This window comes from Hippocampus guttulatus, chromosome 10 (assembly GCF_054856545.1).
Source record: "Hippocampus guttulatus isolate MCC_2025c chromosome 10, RoL_Hgut_1.0, whole genome shotgun sequence".
NCBI classification, from domain to species: domain Eukaryota; kingdom Metazoa; phylum Chordata; class Actinopteri; order Syngnathiformes; family Syngnathidae; genus Hippocampus; species Hippocampus guttulatus.
In genome coordinates, this window is record NC_141270.1 from 1,351,107 (window position 1) to 1,375,240 (window position 24,134).

Sequence of the window (24,134 nt, forward strand, 5' to 3'; positions counted from 1 at the left end):
GATACCCGTTTTTCACGTCCGATGCCAATACCGCAGCCTCAGGGATCGTCCGATATCGATCCAATTCTTTCCTTTTTTTCCCCTCACTCAACAAGTGATTATGATATTATGATACACGTACAACTGTAACGACAACAGATTTTTACAGATTTATTTTATCACAATAAGCAAAAGTGGGGGGGGGGGTTCTTATTTTTTTCATGCGACTGAGTTAATGATGATGATACAGTTTTGTAAAAAGAGTTAGAAATCATTGAAAACTAGATACCAAGGCTCAAAATGTACATTTCCCATGATTCTAAGGCACGGAAGCAGGAAGTAGTTGTGTGTTTTGTGTGTGTGTGTGCGCGCGCATAATATTGAAATTTCAATTGTAACATTCCGACTTCAATTTTTGTCTTTCAATTTTTTTCCATTGTGTCCCAAATCGTTTTTTGTTGTTTTGCATCATCACACGTGTAATGAAGTCAGTTTACCACGGGGTGGAACTGTAGGGTAGTTAGTATGCTGAGGACTCAGCAGTCCCTTGAGTCGGTACACACGTGGCTAGTACTATACTGCTTTTACAAATATAATAATGTGCTTCACTATCTACAGTATGTCTATATATATACAGTGTATATATACAGTATATATATATATATATATACAAACCAACAGTTTTCAAGAATACACTGTGTAATAGAGACACGATATAAAAAATATATAGATACGTTCAAAGAGCGACTTATTTTTGACATTATTTGGGGGAAAAAACATTCAAACTTTTCCCAAAGGTGTCCAATTGGCCTAAAAATATATCAATATTTTTTTTGTATCCAAGGTTGTATTAATTATTGAACTCCTCCCTGACAGTTCCCATCACAAGCTTTATTATCTTTCTAAAAGCAGAAGTTTGTTTGTTTGACTGTACCTAATGAAGTGTCCAGTTTGCTCCCACCAAGTTCAAGTGCGACAAAAGCGCGATATGGATCACCATGGAAATCGTCCTCAATGGTGAGATGAAGTCATCTAATCTTCATCTCATTTTCCAGAAGGTTCCTCTGCTTTCAGCTCAAATTGAATCTTGGGGGTGGAAGACTTAAAAGGCTTCTTGCTTTTCTCCATCCTGATGGATGAAGCTCTGCGGTGCACTTATTTAATCATCGGCCATTAAACGCCGTACGACCCCCCCCCCCGCCCCCCAAGAACCCCACCACCATCCGTTTCTGTCCACCGTGAATTAACATGGCTCAATAGTGGCACAGGTCCAGCTTTTAAAAGAGGTTGGGGTTGCTCTGTTGTCATAGCAACGGCGTGTGTGGACGGTGAGGGGAGGAGAAGCAGTCAGTTGGATGCGAAATAGCCAAACTCCCAATAATTCATTGTGGTGGGTGCATGTTCACACATTAATTGAATTGCCCCTCTAATTTTGATCCCTCTCCTAAATTGGATGCCTGGGACCTCGCACCGTTAGGCTTACGTTTTGCAGTGAGTTTAGTCCTGATGGTCTTGGCTTATATTTCATTCTTCATGGTCCTTTATGGCAGGCGTGTGTTTTGTATGTGACGGAGTAAATGCACTACGACTGGGCCAGCCTGAAATAATGACAAAAGGATGACTGATAGACTGATGTGCCTACCTCAGGTATCATGGCATTTGTACTTTTTATTGGTTGCAATTGTATACTACGAGTAACTACCAGAAAGCACATATTCTCAGTTGAACTATTTGGATGCTTATCCTCCCACACATTGGCATTTTCGCCGTTGAGACAGAAAATCATTTGGAAACGCCACAGAGAAATCAAAGTCTGAGTTTGGCGCGGTGAGTGTATAGCAACGTAAGATGGCTGCTGATCGCTTCACTTCTGGCTACTGCCACTTTGCTAATAGTACATCACGCACGCGCACGCGCGGCCACTCACTGAGCAAGCGAGGGAGTGCGCAAGAAGAAGCCTCAGCGGCAGCGGCGCCAGCGTCTGTCACTCGCTCGTTGCTGGAAATTGGGCAGAAAAGTCTGGAATTTCACACCTCGTCCTTCTTCGTCTCGTTTGGGAACGTTGGATTTTTGAACCACTGACAGACAAAGCGTCCGAGAAAGAGAGTGAGAAATAGAGCGAGAGAGCGACCAGAAAGGTACAGACGACTACTTTTTTTTTTTTGCTCGGCTTCGACTTGTTGGTGCCGTCTATTTGCTGGGGTTGAATCGGGAGAAGCGCTTTGGTGTTTATGACCAACACGCTGACTAAAATGTGTTTTAATTTATTCAAAGCTCTTTTCTGGAATTTGTCATTATCTGTGGGTTCCGTGTGTTAGCTTGTCTGGTGAGCGTTTGATTGTGCAAAGAAGCCACAACATCACTCGCAAGCTTTTCCTGGGTGCAAATGCCAGGTGATGGACGGATCCCTTCAGTGGCCGTCGTGGAAAAAAAAGAGTTACCTTAAACTTTTTTCTTTTGTCCCCCCCCCCACCCCTCTTTTTTTCTGCACGGCTTCGCTGCCATTTTCATTTCGTTTAAATCCGAGAGAATCTCCTTCCAATTCGTTACTCAATGTTGGTAACACGCCAATGAACAAATGGGAAGCAAAGCCAGCATTTATTAGCGTGTTTTTCTCTCTCCAAGTCTGAAGCCTTTAGCCGCATTCCTCGGCTAGCTAACGTTTAGCTCAACGTTTTGTCTTCACCCCCCCCCTTCACTGACGAAATATTTTTATCAGTCACTCGAAACTCGTACATTATTTTCACCTTGCTACCCAAACAGCACAATTTTGTGTTCCAAGCACAATACTAACTCGTCCGCTAGCATAAAATAAACTCATTCTGGTCTTTAAAAAAAATCCCAATTTAACTGTGGCAATTTGTTAAGATTTGTTTTCCCACGGAAGTAGTAGTGATTGCAAATATAAATGTAAGTAAAACAGTTCAACAAAGAGTATTTCCTCATGTTTTTACCTTCAACTATAAATTTTTTGTGTGAAAATGTGTTTTCGTTCATATTGATTGAAGACTTGAAAGGGGTCAAAACAATGTAAAATGTTGACTTTTAAATGTACTTTGTCCAAATAGTTGTGTGGCCACACATCAAATATGAAATTAAACCAAGTAAATGCTTAGATGACAATTTGTGTAAATTGTTGTCTGTGAGCAGTCCCTTGCGAATTTTTCCACCCTTGAGACATAATGCTGGCGCAAATTTAGACAGCCCTAGCCCACACTCACTACATTTAAATGCAGTCAGTATTTGGGTTAAGGTCAAAATTGGTTTTTGTGAAACATTTGGGATAACCCCCTTACATGCGTGAGCAGACAGAGTTACTCCCCTAAACATGGTAATTGGGATCAATTTAAATATCCCAATCGAATCAGGCGACGTAGAAATAACGCCATGACGTAAATGGACATCATTGCCACTTGCTCCTTTCTGCCGTGAATCAAACATGTTATATTATTGTTACTCACCACGGGAATGAAGCAGCCGGTTTGCTCCCGGTTGTGCTGTTGTGCTGCTTCTGAGTTTCTGCGCCATGTTTGTTTACCTCTGCTTTGTATTTCCAGCGAGTTGCACGCCAGGTGCACTTGGACCGGTGTTCACACACACACATTAATATGTCTGCAGATACAAACTGTCATTTTCGCAGGAGAGATAGACAATAATGTGATAACACCACAAAAAAAAACAACGTATTTTCACAACCATGGCAGATTAAAAGGCCTGGTGTCACTTATGGGTGCTATTTCTCAACACATACACAAGACACATTGTATTATTGGACGCAGGCATGGTAAAACATGCGCGAGCTTAAAAAAAATACATAAGCATGTATGCATACTAGCGTTTGTTTTGAAAAAGGCAGCGGGAGCAAATCTGAGTTTGGTTGTATTTTATTGAAGTTGAAGAATATTGACTGCCGAGTGGCTGAAATTCAGACAGTTTCAAGTTCAACAAGGTCTCTAAATGATTCGTTGCTCATCAAAATAATTGTCGCTTCATTTAGCTGTTGATTCAGTTGGCTCCCCGTGCGCTTCCTTCTTTGTATTGACATCTTGAAATGGTCCCCGAGTCACATGGCTGCCGCACTGACCGGATACTTGAACTCATTCGGTGGCGGCCATTTTCAGAAAAGACCCCAAGAGTGCCGGCCATTTTAGAGCATTTGGACAGATTTCTTACAGTTGTATTTATTTCCTTAAAGCCGCATCGAAAATTGTTTTCCACGAGGCTTTCGGCAGTTTGGCGGTTTGGCTTCCCATCACTCGTCAAGCGCTCGGAATTTCAAGGAGAACGGCATCAGACTATTCGCAACCCCCGCAGAATGAATAAACATTCAAAACGAGAGAACTTGTTCATGGGACTGAATATTTTGAGACCCATGAACGCCTTAAGCCGCTCTCGGCATTTCATGAATTGATCACATCATCGTCATCGTCACAATAGCATCGATATGTAGCTTTCGGACGCTTTATTGGACGCGCAACTGAGTGACGAATTGTCGTTGCAGCAAATGTGCGGGACAGCTGCACATTCCATATCAAGCACCCGCACACACTTGGACGCATGTATTTATATCACACTAATAAAGGAAAGAATCTGCCTTTGCTTGTGAGCGGACGTGTGGCGTGTGTCATAAGCGGACGTTTGGCTTGTTCTGTCAGCGAGGGTCAACCAAGTCAATCAGAAAAGTCAAATGAAGAAAGTCCAACCAGTGAGTGACTTTAAAGAAACGCTGCGCCTTGCGTGTTGCATTTCTTTGCAAAAATCATCCTCAACTGTCGATGGCGCTCATTGTTTTGATGCGAACTGAGCTGAAGTCCCACAAAATTGATTTTTTTATGAATGTTGGCACAAATTCAAAGTATTCTATTGGAATTAAACTATTCAGAATTAATTTCAATATTAAAAAAATGAATACATTCTAAAACATTGAAATTGTTTATTTCCGTTCAATTTCTTATTTTATATAATTTTAAAAAAGTGCATTTTCATGTCACGTTTTGTAGTGAAATCGATTCAACCAGTAATAGAAACATCGTCCCTTTGGAAAGCTAAATTGCTTCAAACTATGACTTTTGAGACCTATTATTGCGGGGATCTCAAAAGTTGGTAGTCTGTGGTGCAAACATAAGCAAATAAAATTGCTGACATTATAAATATTGAAGATGCTTTCGATGTTGAGCTCTTCGTCAGCCTTTTGGCATGTTCTGATGTTGAGCGCGTGTGAAATTGCAAATTAACCCATTTGGGCTTGAAATGAGGAGGGAATCGATTAGATCACTTAGAAATCAACCTTTGTTGAGCTTAGCTACCTATTTTGCATGACAGAAATTCCGCCCTCATCCCCAAAAATAAAAAAAAGAACAAAAGATACGCTCATTGACCGCGATAGGTTCTGGGGACATTTATCTTTGGAGGAATTATGACAGGCCTCAAAGGCATTGACATTCACTTGGCTCGGGGAAGGTGACGCCACTGTTTGAGAGCGCTTCATTCATTGATTTACTTGATTGAAAGTATTTGCCTCGATCGTTACTTTCCTGAGTACGTTTGGATGAACGCATTCTAATGACGACTTTTACAAACAACACTTTTCTCTTTCCATATGTCATGCTTCTCGTTTTCTCGGCATGTCCTCCTTCTGTTTCTTTCTTTTCTACTCCTGGTTGGGCTCCTTCCCTGTGTGTCCGTCTGAGGGAGTTGTTCCGGCGCCCCCCCCTCCCCCCTCCAAAAATCTTTTTCTTCTCTGGGCTGCCTTTCCTTGGAGAGCCTCCAATGTTGCAGGCTGCAGGATCGCGTTACTCGCCAGTCTGGAGGCGCTACGGCGAGGTGGCACAGCAGCAGCAGCAGCAGGAGGAGGAGGGAGATCAGGTTTCAAATCTCCCGTACTTCTCTGTCTGCTTTCCTCCCCATTTCCTCCCCCCTCCCAGAGGAACCTGGAGCCAGAGTGGCTGAGCTGGGGAAGAAAACATGCGATGCCGCCGCCTCCTCCTCCTCCTCAAATGGTGCATCGGTTCATGGTGGTGCGCTGCAGCAGATAAATAATCGGCTTCTTCGCCGTCTTTCCTTCTGCGTGTTTGTCAAATTGGGGCCAGAAGAGAAAACACGTACAATGCTTATTAGTCATCGTACAAAATCATGCAAATAAATTCATCACCTGCCACTAGTTTCACTGATGTAAAACTACTGCATACCAACTTTTGCACCCCCTCCATATTGGCCACGGGGGGGGGAAAAAAATCAGGGCTTGAAACCCTCTCAAATGTCCCCGAGGTGTGACTGTGAACGCGAGTGGTCGTTGGTCCATGCGTTGAACGGGCGCGCTTGCAAATGCGTTCCTCTGTGCCTCTTTGCCACTGGAGCTAATCTTCCAAAGCAACTCAAAGGCGCCTATTTTTACCTCCATCGTTATCATGTCACTGTTCCGTGAAGCGTGTTGCTCACTGGCCGTACCGTGTTTGCGCGAAGCGGACGGGGACTGTGCACCCTGATTTGTTGATGTTCGGAACATTCCCACCGTGCCATAAAGAGAATGTTATCGAGTGGACCAATTCATACCGTTGGAATTCCGTTTCCAGCCGCTTCGGAAATCTTTTTGGAAGGTTTGCCAAAGCGCACCCTCAACGTTTCTGAAAGTAAAAAAAAAAAAGGGGGGGGGTTGGGGAATTCTTTGCTTTGCTGCCGCTTCTTTGTACTCATCCTGCTGCTGCGTTTCTGCCTGGCAGCTTTTTGGCCTTCCGTCTCTGCTTCCTCCTCTGAGCTTTTGCGTTGGCCATATCGGCCTCACTTCTTGGTTTCTCTTTGTGGCCGTTCGTTGCCTTTCCGCTGCATCGCGGTCCAGGTGGGAGACACTCTGACTGACTACTCTGAGACGCTTCACGCAGTCGTCACGATAATTGAAATGGGAAACGGAATCGATGACCATCTGAAACACTTTGTCATTAAGCGTAAAAATGGGATAGTTTTGTGGCGCGCTACCCGCACGTTTGGCTGAACCATTTGTACAAGTTGTACATCTTGTGTGACTAATAAAAAGGTTTTCCGCCGCCGAGAATACATCAGTTGTTGCGACGACAACGGCTCAGCTGGTGTTTCCCGACTGTGTCCAGTTTGAGATTTGCCAAATGAAAATTCAACGACGCCCTCTTTGCCCGCTGCTTTAATTGAGCGTGACGTGAAGATGTCACGTGATGTCGCGGTGACCCGGTTGGCGGGCGGAAGCGGCGTCCACGTCCACTCGAATCTTATTGATCGGGGCTTTCAATACGGCCGCGCGGTGAATAATTCAGACACGCTCGCCATCCTGGCGGCTCGCTGACCTTGCGCGTCGCACTCGTGCGAGCGCAGCGCTCGTGTCGTTTTTCCCCACGTTTTGTTTCGTCGCGACCGCCGCGAAACGATTTGCCGTCAGAGCGAGGACACAAATCCATATTGTCCATTTGTTCCAGTTTATTGTTCTGGAGAAAAATCGGTTTATGGTGTCAAAGAATGTGGACGAGGCTCCATTGTGGGCTGGTTGTTCACAAGGATTTTGCCAATCGTCATTCTTGCACGCCTTCCTCTCAAGTCTCCATGACCCCCTCACCTCACAAATCAGGCCAGAGGAGGAGACTAAGAACTCTCTCGTGTATTCCTATGGATGCAATATTTAGATATGAGCAATGTTGGCGCCCGCATGGCGCATCTGTAAACTTGAAACCCTCCTCAGGCGAGGACCCCACTTTCATAAAGCCCAACGCTGCTTGGAGTGAATCGTCATCGTCGTTAAAAAGTCATGGAAATGTCGGGCGAAGGCTTTGGTCAGCAGATGTCGCCCCCCTCCCCCTTGTTGTCTTTCCCATGTTGGCCTTGACACGCGCCAGCAGATGGATTTGCGCATTCCGTGAAGTGTTTCAAAACATGAGTCCATATGCACACGAGGGTTTTGTGTCTGCACACATTGTGACACCGCCAAGTGCTGTTACATCATTTCAATGTCTGCCCTCCTCCCACACCCAAAGTGCAAGTCAATCCTGTTTTTATTTTTTTTTTGGGAGTCGCACAGACCAAAGAGAACATGTCACGAGAACTTGGGCTCAACCTCTCAGCTGTTTGCGGCTCTGCTATCTCCGTGCGTGCGTGCGTGTGTGCGTGTTAACCCCCCCCCCCCCCCCCCCCCCCCCCGGCCCGCATAGCTCAGCCAGCCTCGCTTGTTTACGAGGCGACGACTGGTTTCTCGGCTTCCTCCGGTCTTTTTCGAGCGTCGCTGCTAAGCGACCGTTTTAACCTTTTTGCTTTTCCGCGCACGACCAAGGTACAAAGGTGAAGAACAAACCACGACATCATCTTTTCCCACTGGTAATTCACAACACGAGAAAGTTGTTGCCAGTAGATTGCAAGGGGAAAAAAAAAAAAAGAATGTCAAAGTATTTCAAGGCTTGATCGTGAATTGAAGAACGCGGCAGAGCCAAAGCCGGTTTACACGAACAGCATTTTGGTTCTCTTCTCTGATCAGAACAAATGAATCCGACTTTCTTTTCGGAACTCCTCAGTCTTTTCGTCTGAGTATTCTTTTCTTTTTTTTTTTTTTTAATACACCCTCATGAGTGTGAGCTACTTCTCTCTTCTTCTTGTCATGTCTCTAAAAACAAAACGGTGACCACCACCGAGCTCCTCCTCCTGTCGCGTCATCTTTGTCCAGAGCAGCAAGTAACATTGCGCCATTGATTGTGTTCCTTTTTTTTTTTTTTTTTGATGTCAAAGCTCCAAGTAAAAAACAGCGTAGGTGTGGCATGTTGAAAAAAAGCGTGACTCAGCTGTTGTGTCGCTCTCGTCCTGACAGTTTGCTCCGATGTGACCCACTTCTCCCATGGAACCTTGCAGCAGCATGCCACACGCACGGACACAGCGCCCAGGTATGACTGTCTCCTAAATGTGTGGCGAGTTTCTTATGTCTGTTGTTTCAGGCATAAATATAGCACAATACCTTTGCCAAATACTTGACAAAACGTTTTTGTTTTTTTTGTCATGTCATGTCACACACCTTTCCTCACGTTGCACGCACACGCAAACATGCAGATGCGACAGACAGACACGCACAAGCCCACATTGTCATGTCGGGCACACGTCCACGTCACCCGCACAATTCCACATGTAGCACTTTGACAAGCTTGTGCAAGCACACGTGCACAAATGAACATATTTCATGTCTCTCACAAACACACACACACACACGGTGCATACACAAGTCTCTCTCTCTCTCTCTGTCCACAGTCATGCCGCACATAGACACAGTCATCTTGCACACGACACACTGACGTTTAATGGTTTTTCAATCTCACACACACACACTCCACAGTCATGCCACACACACATCAGAAATTGTCACCATACACATGACACGATGACATGCGGTCGCCGCTGCATCAAACGTTGAAACACGAGCCGCCGTCTTAAATTGTCCACATTTAATGGCTTCATCGGCTACACAATTGCACACACAAACACTCGCAGTGCCGTTACCCAGTCGGACTGAACATCTGTGGGATTTATAGCGTAGTCACATGAACACGCGCTACGTACCCCCGCCCCCCAAAAAAAAATTCTGATTCCCCCAGCACCCATTCCACCCTACCCCTCATCATCCCCACCCCTTTTCTACCCTTTCATGAGATTAACCCTTGATCCCTGCATTGACGGCAGGGCGGGCCGAGCCAATCGGGCGGCTTTTTAATTGCGCCTCCGAGCGGCTGATTTTGCCCATTGTCTGCTTTGATTTCCAACAACCCGGGAGGAAGAACTCTGACTACGTGGTTTGTTCACTTACCACACACGATTAGGAAAGGGAGGCAGTCATTTGTCTCAAGGGGATGCCCCCCCCCCCCCCGCCCTGTGACTTTCTGCGGGAGGGCGTCCATTAGAGGACAGCCTTTAGCCGAGCAAACGCCGTATTTTATGTTCCAATCAAACCGTTGAACGAGTGGAACTTCAGGCGTCATCTCTGACTCGAAACGTACACAAAGGCCTTCAGAGGCGGGCCCGTCTGCGCTCCAAATCGCTCCCATATGTCCTGCGGTACACCCGCACATGCGTGCGCGTGCGCACTCATTTCGAAGTTGAACTCGCGAGTGTGGATGATTTCAGTATAAAAGTATTTTCAGAGTTCCCCGTGAAAAGATCTGAAGATGAAATGGGATGATATACATTTTGCACATACTGTATTTTTTCCGATCAGGCAACATTTTAGACCCCAGTGGCTGTACGCAATGTATGTGAAAAGAAGATGCAGCCACCCAACATCAAATGTTTGAGACGATGATGTTTTCAGGGCACATGCGTGTTATTTGCTTTGGGCTTTTATTTGATTAAATGACTGTGAACTCCAGTTTCTAGCCAGTTGCAGGGTCACGACGTGAAACTCGGTGACATTTGCCACTCACACTTCAAGTTTTGACTGTGCATTTATTTGCAACACTGTAGGCCAGATTCCACCCACATGGTTTGACTTTAAAACTCGATTGAAATCATTTTCAATTTTGTTGCACCAAACTTGAAACCTAGTTTAAAGCCAGACAGATTACATTGAAGCCTCCGTTTAATTTGCCGGTGCCTGGCGACGCGTTGGATTTATGAACATATCGCCGCTTGATAGGGTGCGCGGCTTTGTTTTACAGCCGCGCTGGAGGACAAAAGCAATACTGCGCCGCAGATGGACGCACTTGTTACTATGGCGATTACACTCATTAAAAACACCTCCAGTCCCCTGAACCACGTCATAAGAATTTACGGCTTCTTCTGCTCAGCAACACACACACGCACACACACACACTTTTATACTTTATTTGTACAATACTAATGCATTCACTCGGCGTGCAAATGTACGACTGCGTCCAAGTGGATGCTGGGTAGTCCATGAAGCAAGGAAGACAAGAGAGCAAACCATTTTCAGCCCTTTAGATTGGTTAATCATTTGTTAAAAAAAGAAAAAGAAAAAAGACACGTGGGGAGTGACCAATGCAATTGCTTTGTGAAAAATTTGGACATTAAAGGTTTTGGCCTGGCGCCAGTGAAGCAGTCTTGAAATATCTTTGGATTGTATTGCAACACGACCAACTGAAGTAGAAAGGACACATTATTGGCTCATAAAAACGACGCAGTGCACGCGAGCTTTGCATTTTTCGCCTGTGTCCAAAATGCTCGGCGATGGCTGCAGAATATGTTCAGAGCAGGGTGATTTTCCGGAGAATGATGTCGAAGATGATGAGGATTACCTGACGAGGTGAAAGAGGAAGCACTCATGAGAAGTCTTGGAGTCAGCCGACTATTCTTCTGCTAATCTCCGGCCGCAGATGAGGAGGCGCAGAGAGCGGCCGAGCAAACAATGGCGGAGGAGCCGCCAAGTCTGGCCGGCAGTCTCCCAGGCCCCCAAAAGGCATGTTGGCCAAGGCGCCGACAACATCGCAGGCCTGCCGCTGCTTCTCCTCTTTTGGCGGCCGGGGGCCCACCTGCAAGGGGTGAAGGGGGGCGGGTAGAAGCGCCCCCCCACCCCCACCCCACAGATGAAGTGCAGAGAGATGAAGGAACTCCTCTCAAGCCCCGATCCCACTGAGGGCGAATCTTGGCAAAGGTAGAAAAATGCACGTTGACGTCGGGGTTTGTTCAAGGTTGCAAATGTTCACAAATCATTTGCCAGATGTAGGATTTGTTTTATTTTTTTTTCGTTTGTTTGCGACAAGAAAAGGACAGATGAACGTCTGGTGACCATTTGCAACCTTGAAGGAACCCTGACAAATCCCGGCGAGAATGCAACATTTGCAAGAATTCAATTGTTTGCCGCTCAGTGGGGGTGGGGCTTCAAGGACGACTACCGTGGCTTGCAAAAGTATTTGGCCCCCTCGAACTTTTTGACCTCTTGCCCCACACAGGAAATTGGATTTTTTTTTTTTTTTTTTTTTTTAATGAAGAATCGGTCGGTCTCAAGTGTTGCAAAAAAAAGCCACATATAAAGTTTTACGCTTCACTTCATCGATGAAGACGTAATGGGACGCGGTACGTATATATGTGCTCTTCCTTTTCACGCAAGTTGAAAAAGACGCTAAGCCCTGTTTTGATCAAGAAGGCGCTAAAACAAAGAACATTTGGTGTGAGGTGACAGGAAATTGTGCTGAAAGTGTTTCTTGTTTTCAATAGAAGGCCACGAGATTGTCAACCGAGATGACACTCGATTCCGTTTTTAGCGCCCCGGCCGAATTGCGTCGCAACCCCCACCGAGGCCACCGCCGCGATCCCAATCTCGGTCATTACACGATTTATTTGTGCGGCGCGCAAGCTGTCTGCCTCGGGCTTGTTTGTTTGGACTGCCACTCTTCTTCCAGAGCAGGAAGTGGACAAACATTAAAGTCTCATTATTGATGTCTGGACCTCCAAGCCGCAGACGTTCTCCATGGGGGGAGGAAGGGGGCGGGCTTAAAAGGTGGCAGGGCCGTTGTTGTTGTTTTCTTCCCTCATACGGCAAGGCGTTAGTGTTCAAGTGCACTCAAAATCTAACAACGCGTCACATCCTGGCGTTTTTGATCGAGTGGATCTCGGCAGAAAATCCCTTTGCAGCGATTAGGGAGAAGGAATTAGTAAATGATTCATTCATCATTCCCTACTCCCGAATCGCTCGAATGTGATTTTTGGATGGGAGACACGATACTTGGCTCAGCAATCAAACGAAAAGTAGTTTTGGAGCACAACTCTCCCGGCATGCCACGGTTGAGAGTCTTTTCAGGAGGGATGCGGGCGTGGTGCTGGTCACGGCTGATTGCCCGCTTCCAAGGCTCCTCTATCCCATCTACAGGTGGGCTCCGCACAACAATGGCTGCTTTCATTCTGACCCCCATGTGACGGAGCTGGCGCTATGGCGTTCAGCCGGTCGTCTTTTCGGGAGAGATTGTTGGTTGCTTTTGATCAAATGTTTTCTTTCCAGTACAGAGAAATGAAAAAGAAAAGACGGACATAAAAGTCTTGAATTTTCTCCCAAACGGACAGGCGAGCCCAATCGTGCGGATCGCCAAGTTCCAAAATCTGTCAATGCTGCCGTGTGATTTCGAGGAGGGATCCGCTTGACTGACCGATGTTGTGCCGACACGTTCCTCATATCGAGGAAAGGCAGGCGGAAACGAGGACAGCATGCGGACATTAAAGTGTGAGCAGTCAGCGGGCCTAGCGAGTTTTCCCCTTGTGGGATTTTCGAGGTTGTGTCGCAATTTAAAAAACGAACAGCGACAAACTTCCAAATCGCCTTCCTCATGTCGAAGATAACGTGCGCACCTATGATGTCATGCGACAGCCATACTGTTTTCAAAGGGAAGCGGCCTTTGGACGGGGTGCACGGGGGAGGTCGAGCGAAGGTTGTGGGAGCTTCCTCAACCTGCCTCGTCTTGTCGGCGCGCCGGCATCTGCGCGTCTTATTTTTCTTGTCCGACAACCTCCTTGTTGTTGTTCACTCGCGCACCCGAACGAGCAAACGGCCACCATCGGGACGCTTTGTCCAATGTTCTGCTAAAAGTGGGAATTCGCACATGCACACAGGCGCACTCATTAGGACGCCTCTCCCCAGCCAAAGATGTGTGAAAAGTGGGTCATAGGTCCGACCCCTTTGTCCCGCCCCGGCAAATGGAAAGTGACAGACGCTGGACATTGCCACTCATTCCCACACGCACACTCATATGACCCCCACTTCCCTCTTACCATCATCCACCAACCCCCTCTCGGCTCCCCTTGATTGCAACACGCGGTTATTTGAGCTGCACCCGTAATTGCGCAACATCTTGGACAAATCATTTCGTTGCGGGTTCCGTAGCTCGCCGCATCGTTGGTGTTGCCGATGCTGCGGTCGGGCCGGTGCGGAGGAACAAGAAAACCAGTGTTCCCGGTGTTTGATTACAGTGCACCCGCCTGAAACAAAAATTGCATTTACTCTCATCTTCTCTTGAAAATTGAGCCCTCGAAGCAAGTTTGACTCGGCAACATATTCGGTTGACATGTCAAGTCACGAGTCGGCCCACGAAGGAGTCTCCGAAGCCATGCCGGCAAAGACGCAGGAAGTCTGCCATTTTGATTTGAAGCATTCATTTTTGGCACACTTTGGGTTTCTTTGAATGTTTTCAAAATCAAGCCCCCTGATGCCAGTTTGACTCTGCGACACGAAATTCTGTCAACATGTCGAGCAAGAGTAGATCCACAAAAAAAATCTTTCAGGAGTCCTACGTCAAAGACAAAAGTGGCCGTCGTCATTTCTTGTTACGTCTTCACAAACTGTCAATGGTTGTGTGTTGTCAGCGTTCCGGGTTCAAAGAGCCAGCGAGCCAGAGGAGCCTCTTCTCATATTGTGATAGCGAACGAGCAAAACACCTGTGGTGAAGCCGCCGGACCCCAAAGTCAGATCGGGAGCGGCGGCAGCGTCCGTCCCGCCCGAGCATCCGTCCAGTCGCGCCGCAGGATGGCAGGGCTCCTGTTGCGTCTGGCCGCCGCGACCGCCGCGCTGCTGATGGTCTTCAGAGCAGAAGGTACCACCAACACGCCGCGCCGGGCCTTCGCGCTTGACTGCGCTTTATTGAGAAACGCGAATGTGGAGCAAACCCCCGAAAAGTTCAGACGTCTTTGTCAAGTACTTCTTTTTGATCATCGCACTTGCATTGGCGATGCATTTATTTGTCCTTGAATGTATTTTTACAGATTTTTTTTTTTTTAATGCTTTGACTTTTTTCTAGCACATCAGATTTTTCTGTGAATTTTTTTTGTTTGGTTTTTAAATTTGACCTGTAAAAGTTTACACATATCGATTTTACGATGTGTTGTCATTTGTAGCAATGACATTTGAGGAAAAAAATTCCACCTGTTGCTGAACCGAACCCATCTTTCATAAATACTACTTTGATTTCTTTCTTACATATTGCATTCTGGTCATATTATTATTGTGATTTTTATGAGGAGAACCCAAAGGAAGAAAAACAAGGGCAGATTCGAGATCAGTGCAAAAAACAGATCCAGATTATCCAATTGCATTTCTGATGACAAAAATTTTGTAAAAATACGTTGATCAGTTTGCCGATGTTTGCATTCTATGATTCATGATTAATGTCAGCAAAATGAATGAACCGATTATTTGATAAAAGAGAGAGACTTTGACCAATTCTAGGGGAAAACTAGATGCAGCTAACAAAATACTTTATTTTGATAATAAAATAATACAATTGAGCAAAAATTACTTTAAATATTTTATTTTGCGTTTATGAAGCAGTGACTGCATAAAATGTTCAAAGGAAAAAAGCATGTCAAAGTAATTTGACCATTTTTCATTTTTTTTTTTTTCCTCTTTACCGCCCGGCAAATCCCCAAACGCAATGAAAGCGAAAGTCGAAACAGTGGCCATTTCCCGCGGCCGTCGCGGATGCGGAGCTGGCAAACTTTCTCTGGCCTCGCGCCGCAGGAAGCTGTAGAGCCGTTTGTTGCCGCTCCCGCTTCCTCTTTTGCACATGAACCATTTCCTGTATGACACGGCGCGGGCTGTCGGCGGCACGAAACGCTCATTGTTCTCCGGAAATTTCCCTCAGTCCCTCCAGAGAGGAGCTTGCCCTTTGAAGAGGGCTCGCTTCCCGCTTCTGCCCCCAACAACCCGCAAATGTCTTTCCATCTATCACTTGGACATAGATGACATGAAGAGGTTGATAAACTCTTGGTCTGCCATGCTGGCTACCTTGAGTGGACTTGATTTATTTACATTGCGCATGTCAAGCGGCTCTACAATGTTTCGAGCCAAGTTATTCTCATTTTGCCATCAAATCTGTGACTAAATGACAAAAATGCGGATAAAATGCATCAAAAAGGAACATTTTCATTGCATTTTATCAGCATTTTCTTCACCAAATCCCAACGTAAATTAAACTACTTCAGTTGTGCACTTCAAATATTTGCGTGCCGCTAAAACAAAGCAGTCTGTAGCACGGGACGGTTGTGCATATCTCGCCGGCATCGGGCAGAATTCTTGTACCTCCAAAATCATCACTTCTCAGGTGGGGGAGAAAAAAAAACAGGATATTTGTAAAATCCATTTACAAGCAAGTCATTTTCAACACAAAAGTAACACCCACACGTGTGCAATGACCAATAGTATGGGGGGTGGGGGGTTTACCTGGTTATTGTCAATATAATAATCTATTTTATTTACAAGTGCCTCTCAGTGTACGTGAATTATCCAAGAAATAAAATAAAATTCAAGAAACGAGCGGATGAGTGCATTTGAACTTGGCAACCACATTCTGGACAACTTTCCACGTATTGAAGGACTTTTTCGTAATTGCTATTCATTTCCCTTTTTTTCCCCCCCTTGGAATTCTTGAAAATACACAAATAACCAGCACGTAAATGTTTCTCGCGTTATGTATGACAGTTTGCCACGGTAAGCACTTGAATTAATCTGTTGAGGCGAGTCAATGAGAACATGAAAAACAACGTGAAAACAAACATTGCTGAGGAACTTTTCGTTTGATCCAAAAACAGCTTTTAAATATTTATCTTTTTAAAGTAGCGTCGCTCTTCGGGCCAATTTGTGGTGTGCGCGCAAGCGTGCCAGTGCACATGCGTGTATGCGTGCAAAACAGTGACTTTAAGAGTCCGATTACCCAGCCTGCTCTCTGCCAGACCTCAGTCTCCACTCTGACTGACGCGCGCATACCCCCCCAAAAAAAGGGAACTCGAAAACAGATTAGTGCATTCTCTCCACAATTTAATCCGACATTAGTTGTCGGTTTTTGTTTCCAACAGTTCTCTTCAATCATGTGTCATGTAGCCGGACCGAGACATCAATCTCGGACTTCCCTTTACAGGCCCTCTTAAGATGCAAGATGACATCAGTGCAGGGGGTGCTGGGTGTTTGTTTTGTCGGGAGAGGCGGCCTTTATACTCGGGCGACTGTTTCCATGACAACCGGGCAGCTCAACGCGTATGCGCTTCAAGTCCAGACATGTCAGCGCACTTTGGCGTTGTTGCTGCGAGGAAGGCAGGCTGGAATGCGCCGCGCAGAAGAAAAGAGCAGATTGGGGGAGGAAGGAGATAAGTGCCGAGAACAACAACTGATAAGAAGCTTCGAGACTCTCCTTTCTCTTTCCTTCGGCATCATGGAAAAAACAAATGTGAATCTTTTTCCAGCCGTCTCTTTCAAACACGCACACACACTTTGATATCAGCTGTGCGGAGGGAACGTCAGATGTGAAAAGTTTATTCTGAAGGACTTTATAAATAGAATATCCCCGCGCTGATAACGGAAAAAGCTTCACCTCCAGGATGACTCGCTGATAACGCTGCGCAACTCGGCTGCGCCGCATGATGATGTCATCAAACCTCCCGAGGAACAAGCAGATAGAATCCAATACGTTCGGAGCCTTCGAGCGGGCGGACCGTGCCCGAGCGACTTTTTACTGTCGACAACTGCAGCGGTGATTGGAGTTTTTAGATAGAGGACCGAGGTCGTTCCCGAAGAAATCCACCCAAAATTCTGATCTTGTGGTTTCGGGAGTGAGCCGTTAGTTCCACCGTTTTCCTGCTAATCGTCGATTTTGTTGCCTTGCCTTTTGGCAGCGGCGGGTCAGAACCCGGACCACGTCCTCCAGGGCACCGGCGTGAAAGCGGAGGCCAGGCGTCCCGGCGAGGACTCCACCGTCGCCCCCGAAGACGCCGCTCGCTTCCTCAGCTGCTACTGCTCCGGCCACTGTCCCGAAGACGCCACCAACAACACTTGCCAGTAAGCTGCAGCCGCCCCCGTTTACCGATACAGTATGTGGATACAGTCTGAAGAAAAACCGATTTTATTCGACATGAAACATACAACTGTAGCGTTCCTACTTTTTCTTCTGAAAACATTCAGTCAGCAAATGAAAAGTGCCTTTTCTCCAGTTCGGGATGTGCCGCTCGCCGACGCCATTTATTGATCATCTTTCGATCGGATTTTGCTGCCATTACGGGTGATTGTTGAATTCATCTTCTTTACTGATTGGTAGTCTCGGCCGAGCTCCGTTTAGGAGACTCCTTTTTCCAAAGTGAGAGACAATTTCAGCCTTCGCAGACGGCAAGATTTGCTCCCGTGCCTCTGAATATCTCAACTCTTGAGTTGGGGATTCACATGCCTAACTATCTCTCAGGAAAAATCTAGAAAATTCTTGAGGAGTGTTGGGAGGGGTGTTTTTGACATGCGTGCTGACAAGGGTCATTCCCCAGAACCAACGGTCAGTGCTTCGCCATCATCGAGGAGGACGAGCACGGCGAGGCCATCCTCACGTCAGGATGCATGAAGTATGAGGGCTCACACTTCCAGTGCAAGGTACGCCCACACACACACACACACACACGAACAGTCAGGATGTGTGTACGGTGATGGTTCGCTTTGGACCGGCAGGACTCCCCCAACGCTCAGACCAGAAGGACCATCGAGTGCTGCAGTACCGACTTCTGCAACCGAGAGCTGCTGCCCACGCTGCCCCCGCAGGCTCCTTCAGGTACCGTCTTGTTGTTTTTCCGGCTTTGCGGCGTCCGCCCAGTCGCCTTCGTTGACCCTCGCCGTGCCCCCGATCCGCCTCCATCTTGTTTCCAGAAAGCAGCCCCCACTGGTTGGCCTTCCTCATCTCCATGACGGTGTGCTGCTGCACGCTGGTTTGCGTCACGGTGGTCTGCTACTACAGGTGCGCCAAATACTCACTTTTGCACTACGCAGTACACACAAGTGCCACCAAAATCAAACTCACTGACACATTTCACATTCGTCTGTTGGTCATTTGTACCTGTGCGTGACACGACTAATGCGAATGCGTTACATTCGAGGTACTTACCAACAAAGACACAAATGGCATACACTGATTAACTTTCACGAGGTAACAAATATCAAAAACACATTTTAATTGTTAAACTTGAATAAATATGATTTTTTTTTCCCCCCGCTTTTGTTTTGAGAACTTTGTTAGATTAAAAGAAATGGTCTTTCATTGATTAAAAGCCAAAGTCTTAATGTCAGTTCATCCTCACTTTCAGACGCACACAAACATGACATCACATCACATTCTGCTGTCACATGACTGGAATGTTTGTGTCTGTCTGCTTGGGTGTGCATGCGTGCGTTTCTTCTTTGTGCATGTGTTTGTGTGTGCACGCATGTGTTTGTACATATGTGTTTTGTAAACATATTTTGCGCGTGCGTGTCAAGATACAAGTGGCAGAGCGAACGTCAGCGTTACCAGAAGGACGTGGAACAGGAAGTGTTCATCCCCGCGGGGGAGTCTCTCAAAGACCTCATCCACCAATCGCAGAGCTCCGGCAGCGGCTCCGGGCTCCCCCTGTTGGTACGAGCTTAGCACTGCACCAGTGGCGCATGTTGCCCCTCGTGTTGGGAGTGAGCAATCATTTCAGTCAAATCAAACCGAGCAACATAATTCACACCCAAAGGTTCAGCGGACCATCGCCAAGCAGATCCAGATGGTGCGTCAGATCGGCAAAGGTCGTTACGGCGAGGTGTGGCTGGGCCGATGGCGAGGCGAAAAGGTGGCCGTCAAGGTGTTCTTCACCCGAGAGGAGGCCAGCTGGTTTCGAGAAACTGAAATCTACCAGACCGTCCTCATGAGACACGACAACATCCTCGGTAGACGCAATTTCACGCACACCCGAGATGATGTCACCGCCCTGTATGATGTCATATTTCCCTCTTTCAAGAGTCATGATCCCTGGATGTGATTCTTCAACACATTCGTTTCACACAACACTATGAAAAAGGCAGCGTTGCATCCACCAAATCGGAGCGTTTGAAATGTGACATGGAAACGAAGTGTCAAGACAGAATTGTGAACATCAATCACGATCCCCTTTGTAGTGCCCTGTACAGCGGGTGCTCGCTTATTCACCTTTTGGGATTTGCCGATTCACATAATCATAGACTTTTGGGGGGTGGGGGGGGCTAACCCATCACCTGTTATTCACCGAAATGTATTTATTTCCCCTATTTTAACCAAATCCCCCACTATGTTTAGATTAGTCATATTGCGCGTCGGTGATTTGCTATTCATAGCGGAGGCCCGCTGTCTAGTAGTGGTGATGGAGTATTTCGATTTTGGTGGTTGTTCAGGGTTCATCGCGGCCGACATCAAGGGCACGGGCGCCTTCACGCAGCTCTTCCTCATCAGCGACTACCACGAGAACGGCTCGCTCTACGACTTCCTGAAGACGGCCACGCTGGACACGGCCACGCTTCTGCGCCTGGCGTACTCGGCCGCCTGCGGCCTGTGCCACCTCCACACCCAAATCTACGGCACGCAGGGCAAACCCGCCATCGCCCACCGCGACCTCAAGAGCAAGAACATCCTCATCAAGAAGAACGGCGCCTGCTGCATCGCCGACCTCGGCCTCGCCGTCAAGTTCAACAGGTCGGAGCGGGATTCCGTCGACGGCGCCGCTTCCGGTCCACTGCCGTCTCGTCTGACCCCTTTGTGTTCCCGTAGCGACACCAATGAGGTGGACATCCCCTTGAGTACGCGTATGGGCACGCGGCGCTACATGGCGCCGGAAGTTCTGGACGAGAGCCTGAAGAAGAACCAGTTCCAGGCCTACCTCATGGCTGACATGTACAGCTACGGATTGGTCGTGTGGGAGATGGCGAGACGCTGCGTCACCGGAGGTACGGCCCGCCGACGCTTGCCAAGCATGCAAGGTTTTTATCCATCCATCCATCCATTTTCCGAACCGCTTGATCCTCATTAGGGTCGCGGGGGGTGCTGGAGCCTATCCCAGCTGTCTTCGGGCAGTAGGCGGGGGACACCCTGAATCGGTTGCCAGCCAATCGCAGGGCACACAGAGACGAACAACCATCCACGCTCACATTCACACCTAGGGACAATTTAGAGCGTTCAATCAGCCTGCCATGCATGTTTTTGGAATGTGGGAGGAAACCGGAAGAGCAATCCAGGAGCTTGAAAGTGGCCCAGGATCTTCTCCCAGCCTAGCTATAAAGTCGTGCTCGGAAAAAAAGAAGCTGTTTTCATCTGTGTGCCATTTTGTGCCTGTGTGCGCAGGAATGGTGGAAGAGTACCAGCTCCCGTATTACGACATGGTGCCATCGGACCCGTCGTATGAAGACATGCTGGAGGTGGTGTGCGTCAAAGGCCTGCGCCCCACCGTGTCCAACAGATGGAACAGCGACGAGGTAAGACCACGCCCCACATAGGATGACGCCACCTTCTGGAGACCGAGGGCTCCTCATAATTCTGTGTGTGTGCTATTTTTAGTGTCTGCGCGCCATGCTGAAGCTGATGTGCGAGTGCTGGTCGACAAGCCCCGCCTCCCGCCTCACTATCTTGAGGGTGAAGAAGACTCTGGCCAAGATGGTCGAGTCACAGGACATCAAAATCTGAAGCGGAAAACGCGTCTGACAATTCGGAAGAAAAGGGAAAATCAAAAGCCCAAGACATGGCGCTCGTCCATCTTCCCGTCTTCCTCCGGTGGCGCTTTCTGTGAAAGCAACGCAGACCACTTCCTGTCCCTTTTGCCAACTTCCTGTCCGGCTTATCCACTTCGTGTCCACTTCCAAAAAACAAAAACAATTTCAACATTTTGGATTTGCTCGTTGTGTTCGTCTTGGAAAATGTCTCGGCCGCAGGGAGACAACGCAGTCATCAACGTGGAGACGTGGACCGTTCTGTTTTTTTTTTTTTTTGGTTGTTGTTTATTTGGTTTTGTTTGTTTGTAAACAAGAGGTGGAGCTCTTGCTGCTACAAACAATCTCATTGGTGGAGCCAAACCTCAGTGGGCAGAGCCGATGAGACAGGGAATGTGGATTTTATTTATAACAAACGCTACACTCCAGTACGCAAACGTGATGTAAAAATAATTGTATGTGATGGACGACAATGTTAGCAAATGTGATGACGCTATTAGTGCGAGCGCTGATGCTAATTTAGCATTAGCTTGCTTGCAAAGGCGAATAAGGGGTGCGCTCGGAAATGCGAACCGAGCGCGCGCTGCTTCACTCCGACCGTTCGGAAACTCCGAGCATTCTTGAATTGTGCGTAGCCCCTAAAAAGGAGTGCCGGTGCGTGCTCTCGCCGCTCCAACTGAGGACACAGAGCGCCCAGAATGTCAGGCCGAACAGGTGGATACAGTTCAAGGACAAGCTGCTGATTGGTTTTGAACTGTAGCCTGCATTCAAAAACGAAGGGGAGCGGAGGGCGCTCCGCCACACCCAACTCACACACTCTTGAGTGCCTTTTGGATGTCCGAGGGAATGCATTCGAGAGCACAAACTAGCGATAGGCAGTTTTTTCCCCCCTCATTTTATTGTATTTTGTGGGGCCCCTGGGGTTGGGTGCTAAGTATTCATCCAAGTTATTAAATATAGCAACAAAATGGCTGCTTTTGTAAACTAGCTCCTCTGGTCATAGCCATGTTGTTCGTGGAAGGAACTCGCATCAAAGGGGAGTCCACCCCCCCCAATTCACAATTTAATCACTTCCCCAATTGGCTCGCAAAAACAATGTTTGGACCCAACCCTGTTTCTTCGTGCCAATTACAGCTGCTCGTCACTTAATTGAAAACAACTCTTGGGATGGGAAAATGACGTTTCCACAGGTGTCAACAGACAGCTTTTGTATCGTCACTTAATGGGGAACCAAACCCACTTTTGGAGGGGGGGTATATGTCATTTGCGCCAACACTAGTCGAAACAGTACTCTGATTCATACTGCATTTGTGGAATAAGAAATTAATATCTCACCCCCTCAGGGGAGCCACCATGTTGAGAGATAGCGTCGACGTCCGGAAGTGACATCACGACTGCAGCCGCACCTTTGCCTGCTAAAACGGCACATTTGAGTGAGGCTGCACTGTGGAAAGAAGATCCGTAGGAACTCAAGAGTCGATGGTAAGCACAAGCGTTACATCTCGGCTGGTTCGCTCGCTGCTAACCCTGACGAGTTTGCCAAGTACCGGTTTACCATTTTCGACAATCACACCTTAATTAGTGATTGAACATGATTTTGCAATCGGTATATGATGACAATATAAGACGGGATACCAACGTCAACGATGCCAGAACAGCCTTTGCGACCCATTACGTCTATTAGCTTCCATGATCAACGAATCTGTCCCAATGTTTAGCTTGTCCCTGCTGAGTATTTTCCAATTCTGTCTGGCTTGCTTCAGAAATTGTGCGGCGGGATGGGCTGACACTTAACACCGATGAGTATGGAAAGGTGTAAATATGGCGGTCCGTGAAGGCAGGTAGCTCTTAAAACGAGTATATTTGAAACTTTATTTTTTCAGAAAATACTTTTTAGGTCTCAGATTTGTTTCAAGTCATCTCAACCAATGAACTCTGTAATCATCAATTCATGGCACATCCTAAAACAAAACAAAGTTAACCAAAACGATCACGTTGTGCTAATTTTGTACGCTAACAAGCGAACGGCCAATTTATTTGCTGATGCAGCTAAGCGTTGGCCATTGGCTCCTCCCACTGAGCTTTCAGACGTCCAATTAGTCTCTTGTAAATGCCTTTGTTGTCATTTAAGACATTCTTCAGCAGGAACATCAACGTGAGGTTTGTTAGCTCGTCCTGGCGAGCGTTGCAGTAATGTCAAGCACACGTGGCAAACTCTGATCCTCGAGGGCCGCTGTTCTGCATGTTAGAGATTCTTCCCTCCTTCACACTTGATTCAAATGATGGGGCTCCTGATGTGTTGGGAGGAGGGAAACAAATCATGCTGGACAGCGACCCTCAAGGACCAGAATTTGACATCTGTGGTGAAGAGAATATTTCGGTTGAATTATTACAGTCAGACTTCGAATTTTTTAATGTGCAAATTCAGTCACTTTAGGGTTTGCATCCGCTTCCTCGTGCTAAGCTACGCTAACAGAATCCTTGCTGGACATTGTCTTTGTTTTAAAATGTCAGCGTTGTCTCTTGAAATTTGCTAATTGTGTCGTCCGAGTGCTTTTTTTTTTTAAGTGGTCAACTTTGATGTTTTTCCTCTTCTAATATGCAGGAAGCCTTGAAAGGCGTATAGAAATGTTTCTTTTGTGCCTTGAGTTTACCAAGGAAACAAAAAGTGTATACAGTCTGTCCAATATAACAATTGTAAGTAAATAACCTTATTTTTAGTACTCAA

The 24,134-nt window shown here is 46.9% G+C and overlaps 1 protein-coding gene across 2 annotated transcripts; it reads left to right on the forward strand.

Moving 5' to 3' along the window:
* Positions 1 to 1,379: 1,379 nt before the first annotated feature.
* LOC147198807 (bone morphogenetic protein receptor type-1A-like) lies at positions 1,380 to 24,134 on the forward strand. 2 transcript variants are annotated; one of them, XM_086121715.1, is made up of 13 exons: positions 1,396 to 2,117; positions 8,795 to 8,867; positions 14,278 to 14,504; positions 17,575 to 17,737; positions 18,211 to 18,313; positions 18,389 to 18,488; positions 18,584 to 18,671; positions 19,190 to 19,325; positions 19,429 to 19,621; positions 20,102 to 20,399; positions 20,475 to 20,650; positions 21,045 to 21,175; positions 21,258 to 24,134. In XM_086121715.1, exons 3-13 carry the CDS (start codon positions 14,438 to 14,440, stop codon positions 21,381 to 21,383), a joined length of 1,581 nt encoding a protein of 526 aa, XP_085977841.1. In that variant the 5' UTR covers positions 1,396 to 2,117; positions 8,795 to 8,867; positions 14,278 to 14,437; the 3' UTR covers positions 21,384 to 24,134. The 2 variants fall into 2 exon arrangements, with proteins under 2 accessions (XP_085977842.1, XP_085977841.1); XM_086121716.1 differs by lacking the exons at positions 21,045 to 21,175; positions 21,258 to 24,134 and adding an exon at positions 20,734 to 21,026 and having other exon boundaries at positions 1,380 to 2,117.

What these genes read in the sequence shown, in the direction of transcription:
- LOC147198807 (XM_086121715.1), top strand. Translation starts at nt 14,438, where the DNA reads ATGGCAGGGCTCCTGTTGCGTCTGGCCGCCGCGACCGCCGCGCTGCTG. An exon ending in GCTCACACTTCCAGTGCAAG is followed by an intron (nt 18,314 to 18,388) that starts GTACGCCCACAC and finishes TTGGACCGGCAG; the next exon opens with GACTCCCCCAACGCTCAGAC. An exon ending in ACGGTGGTCTGCTACTACAG is followed by an intron (nt 18,672 to 19,189) that starts GTGCGCCAAATA and finishes GTGCGTGTCAAG; the next exon opens with ATACAAGTGGCAGAGCGAAC.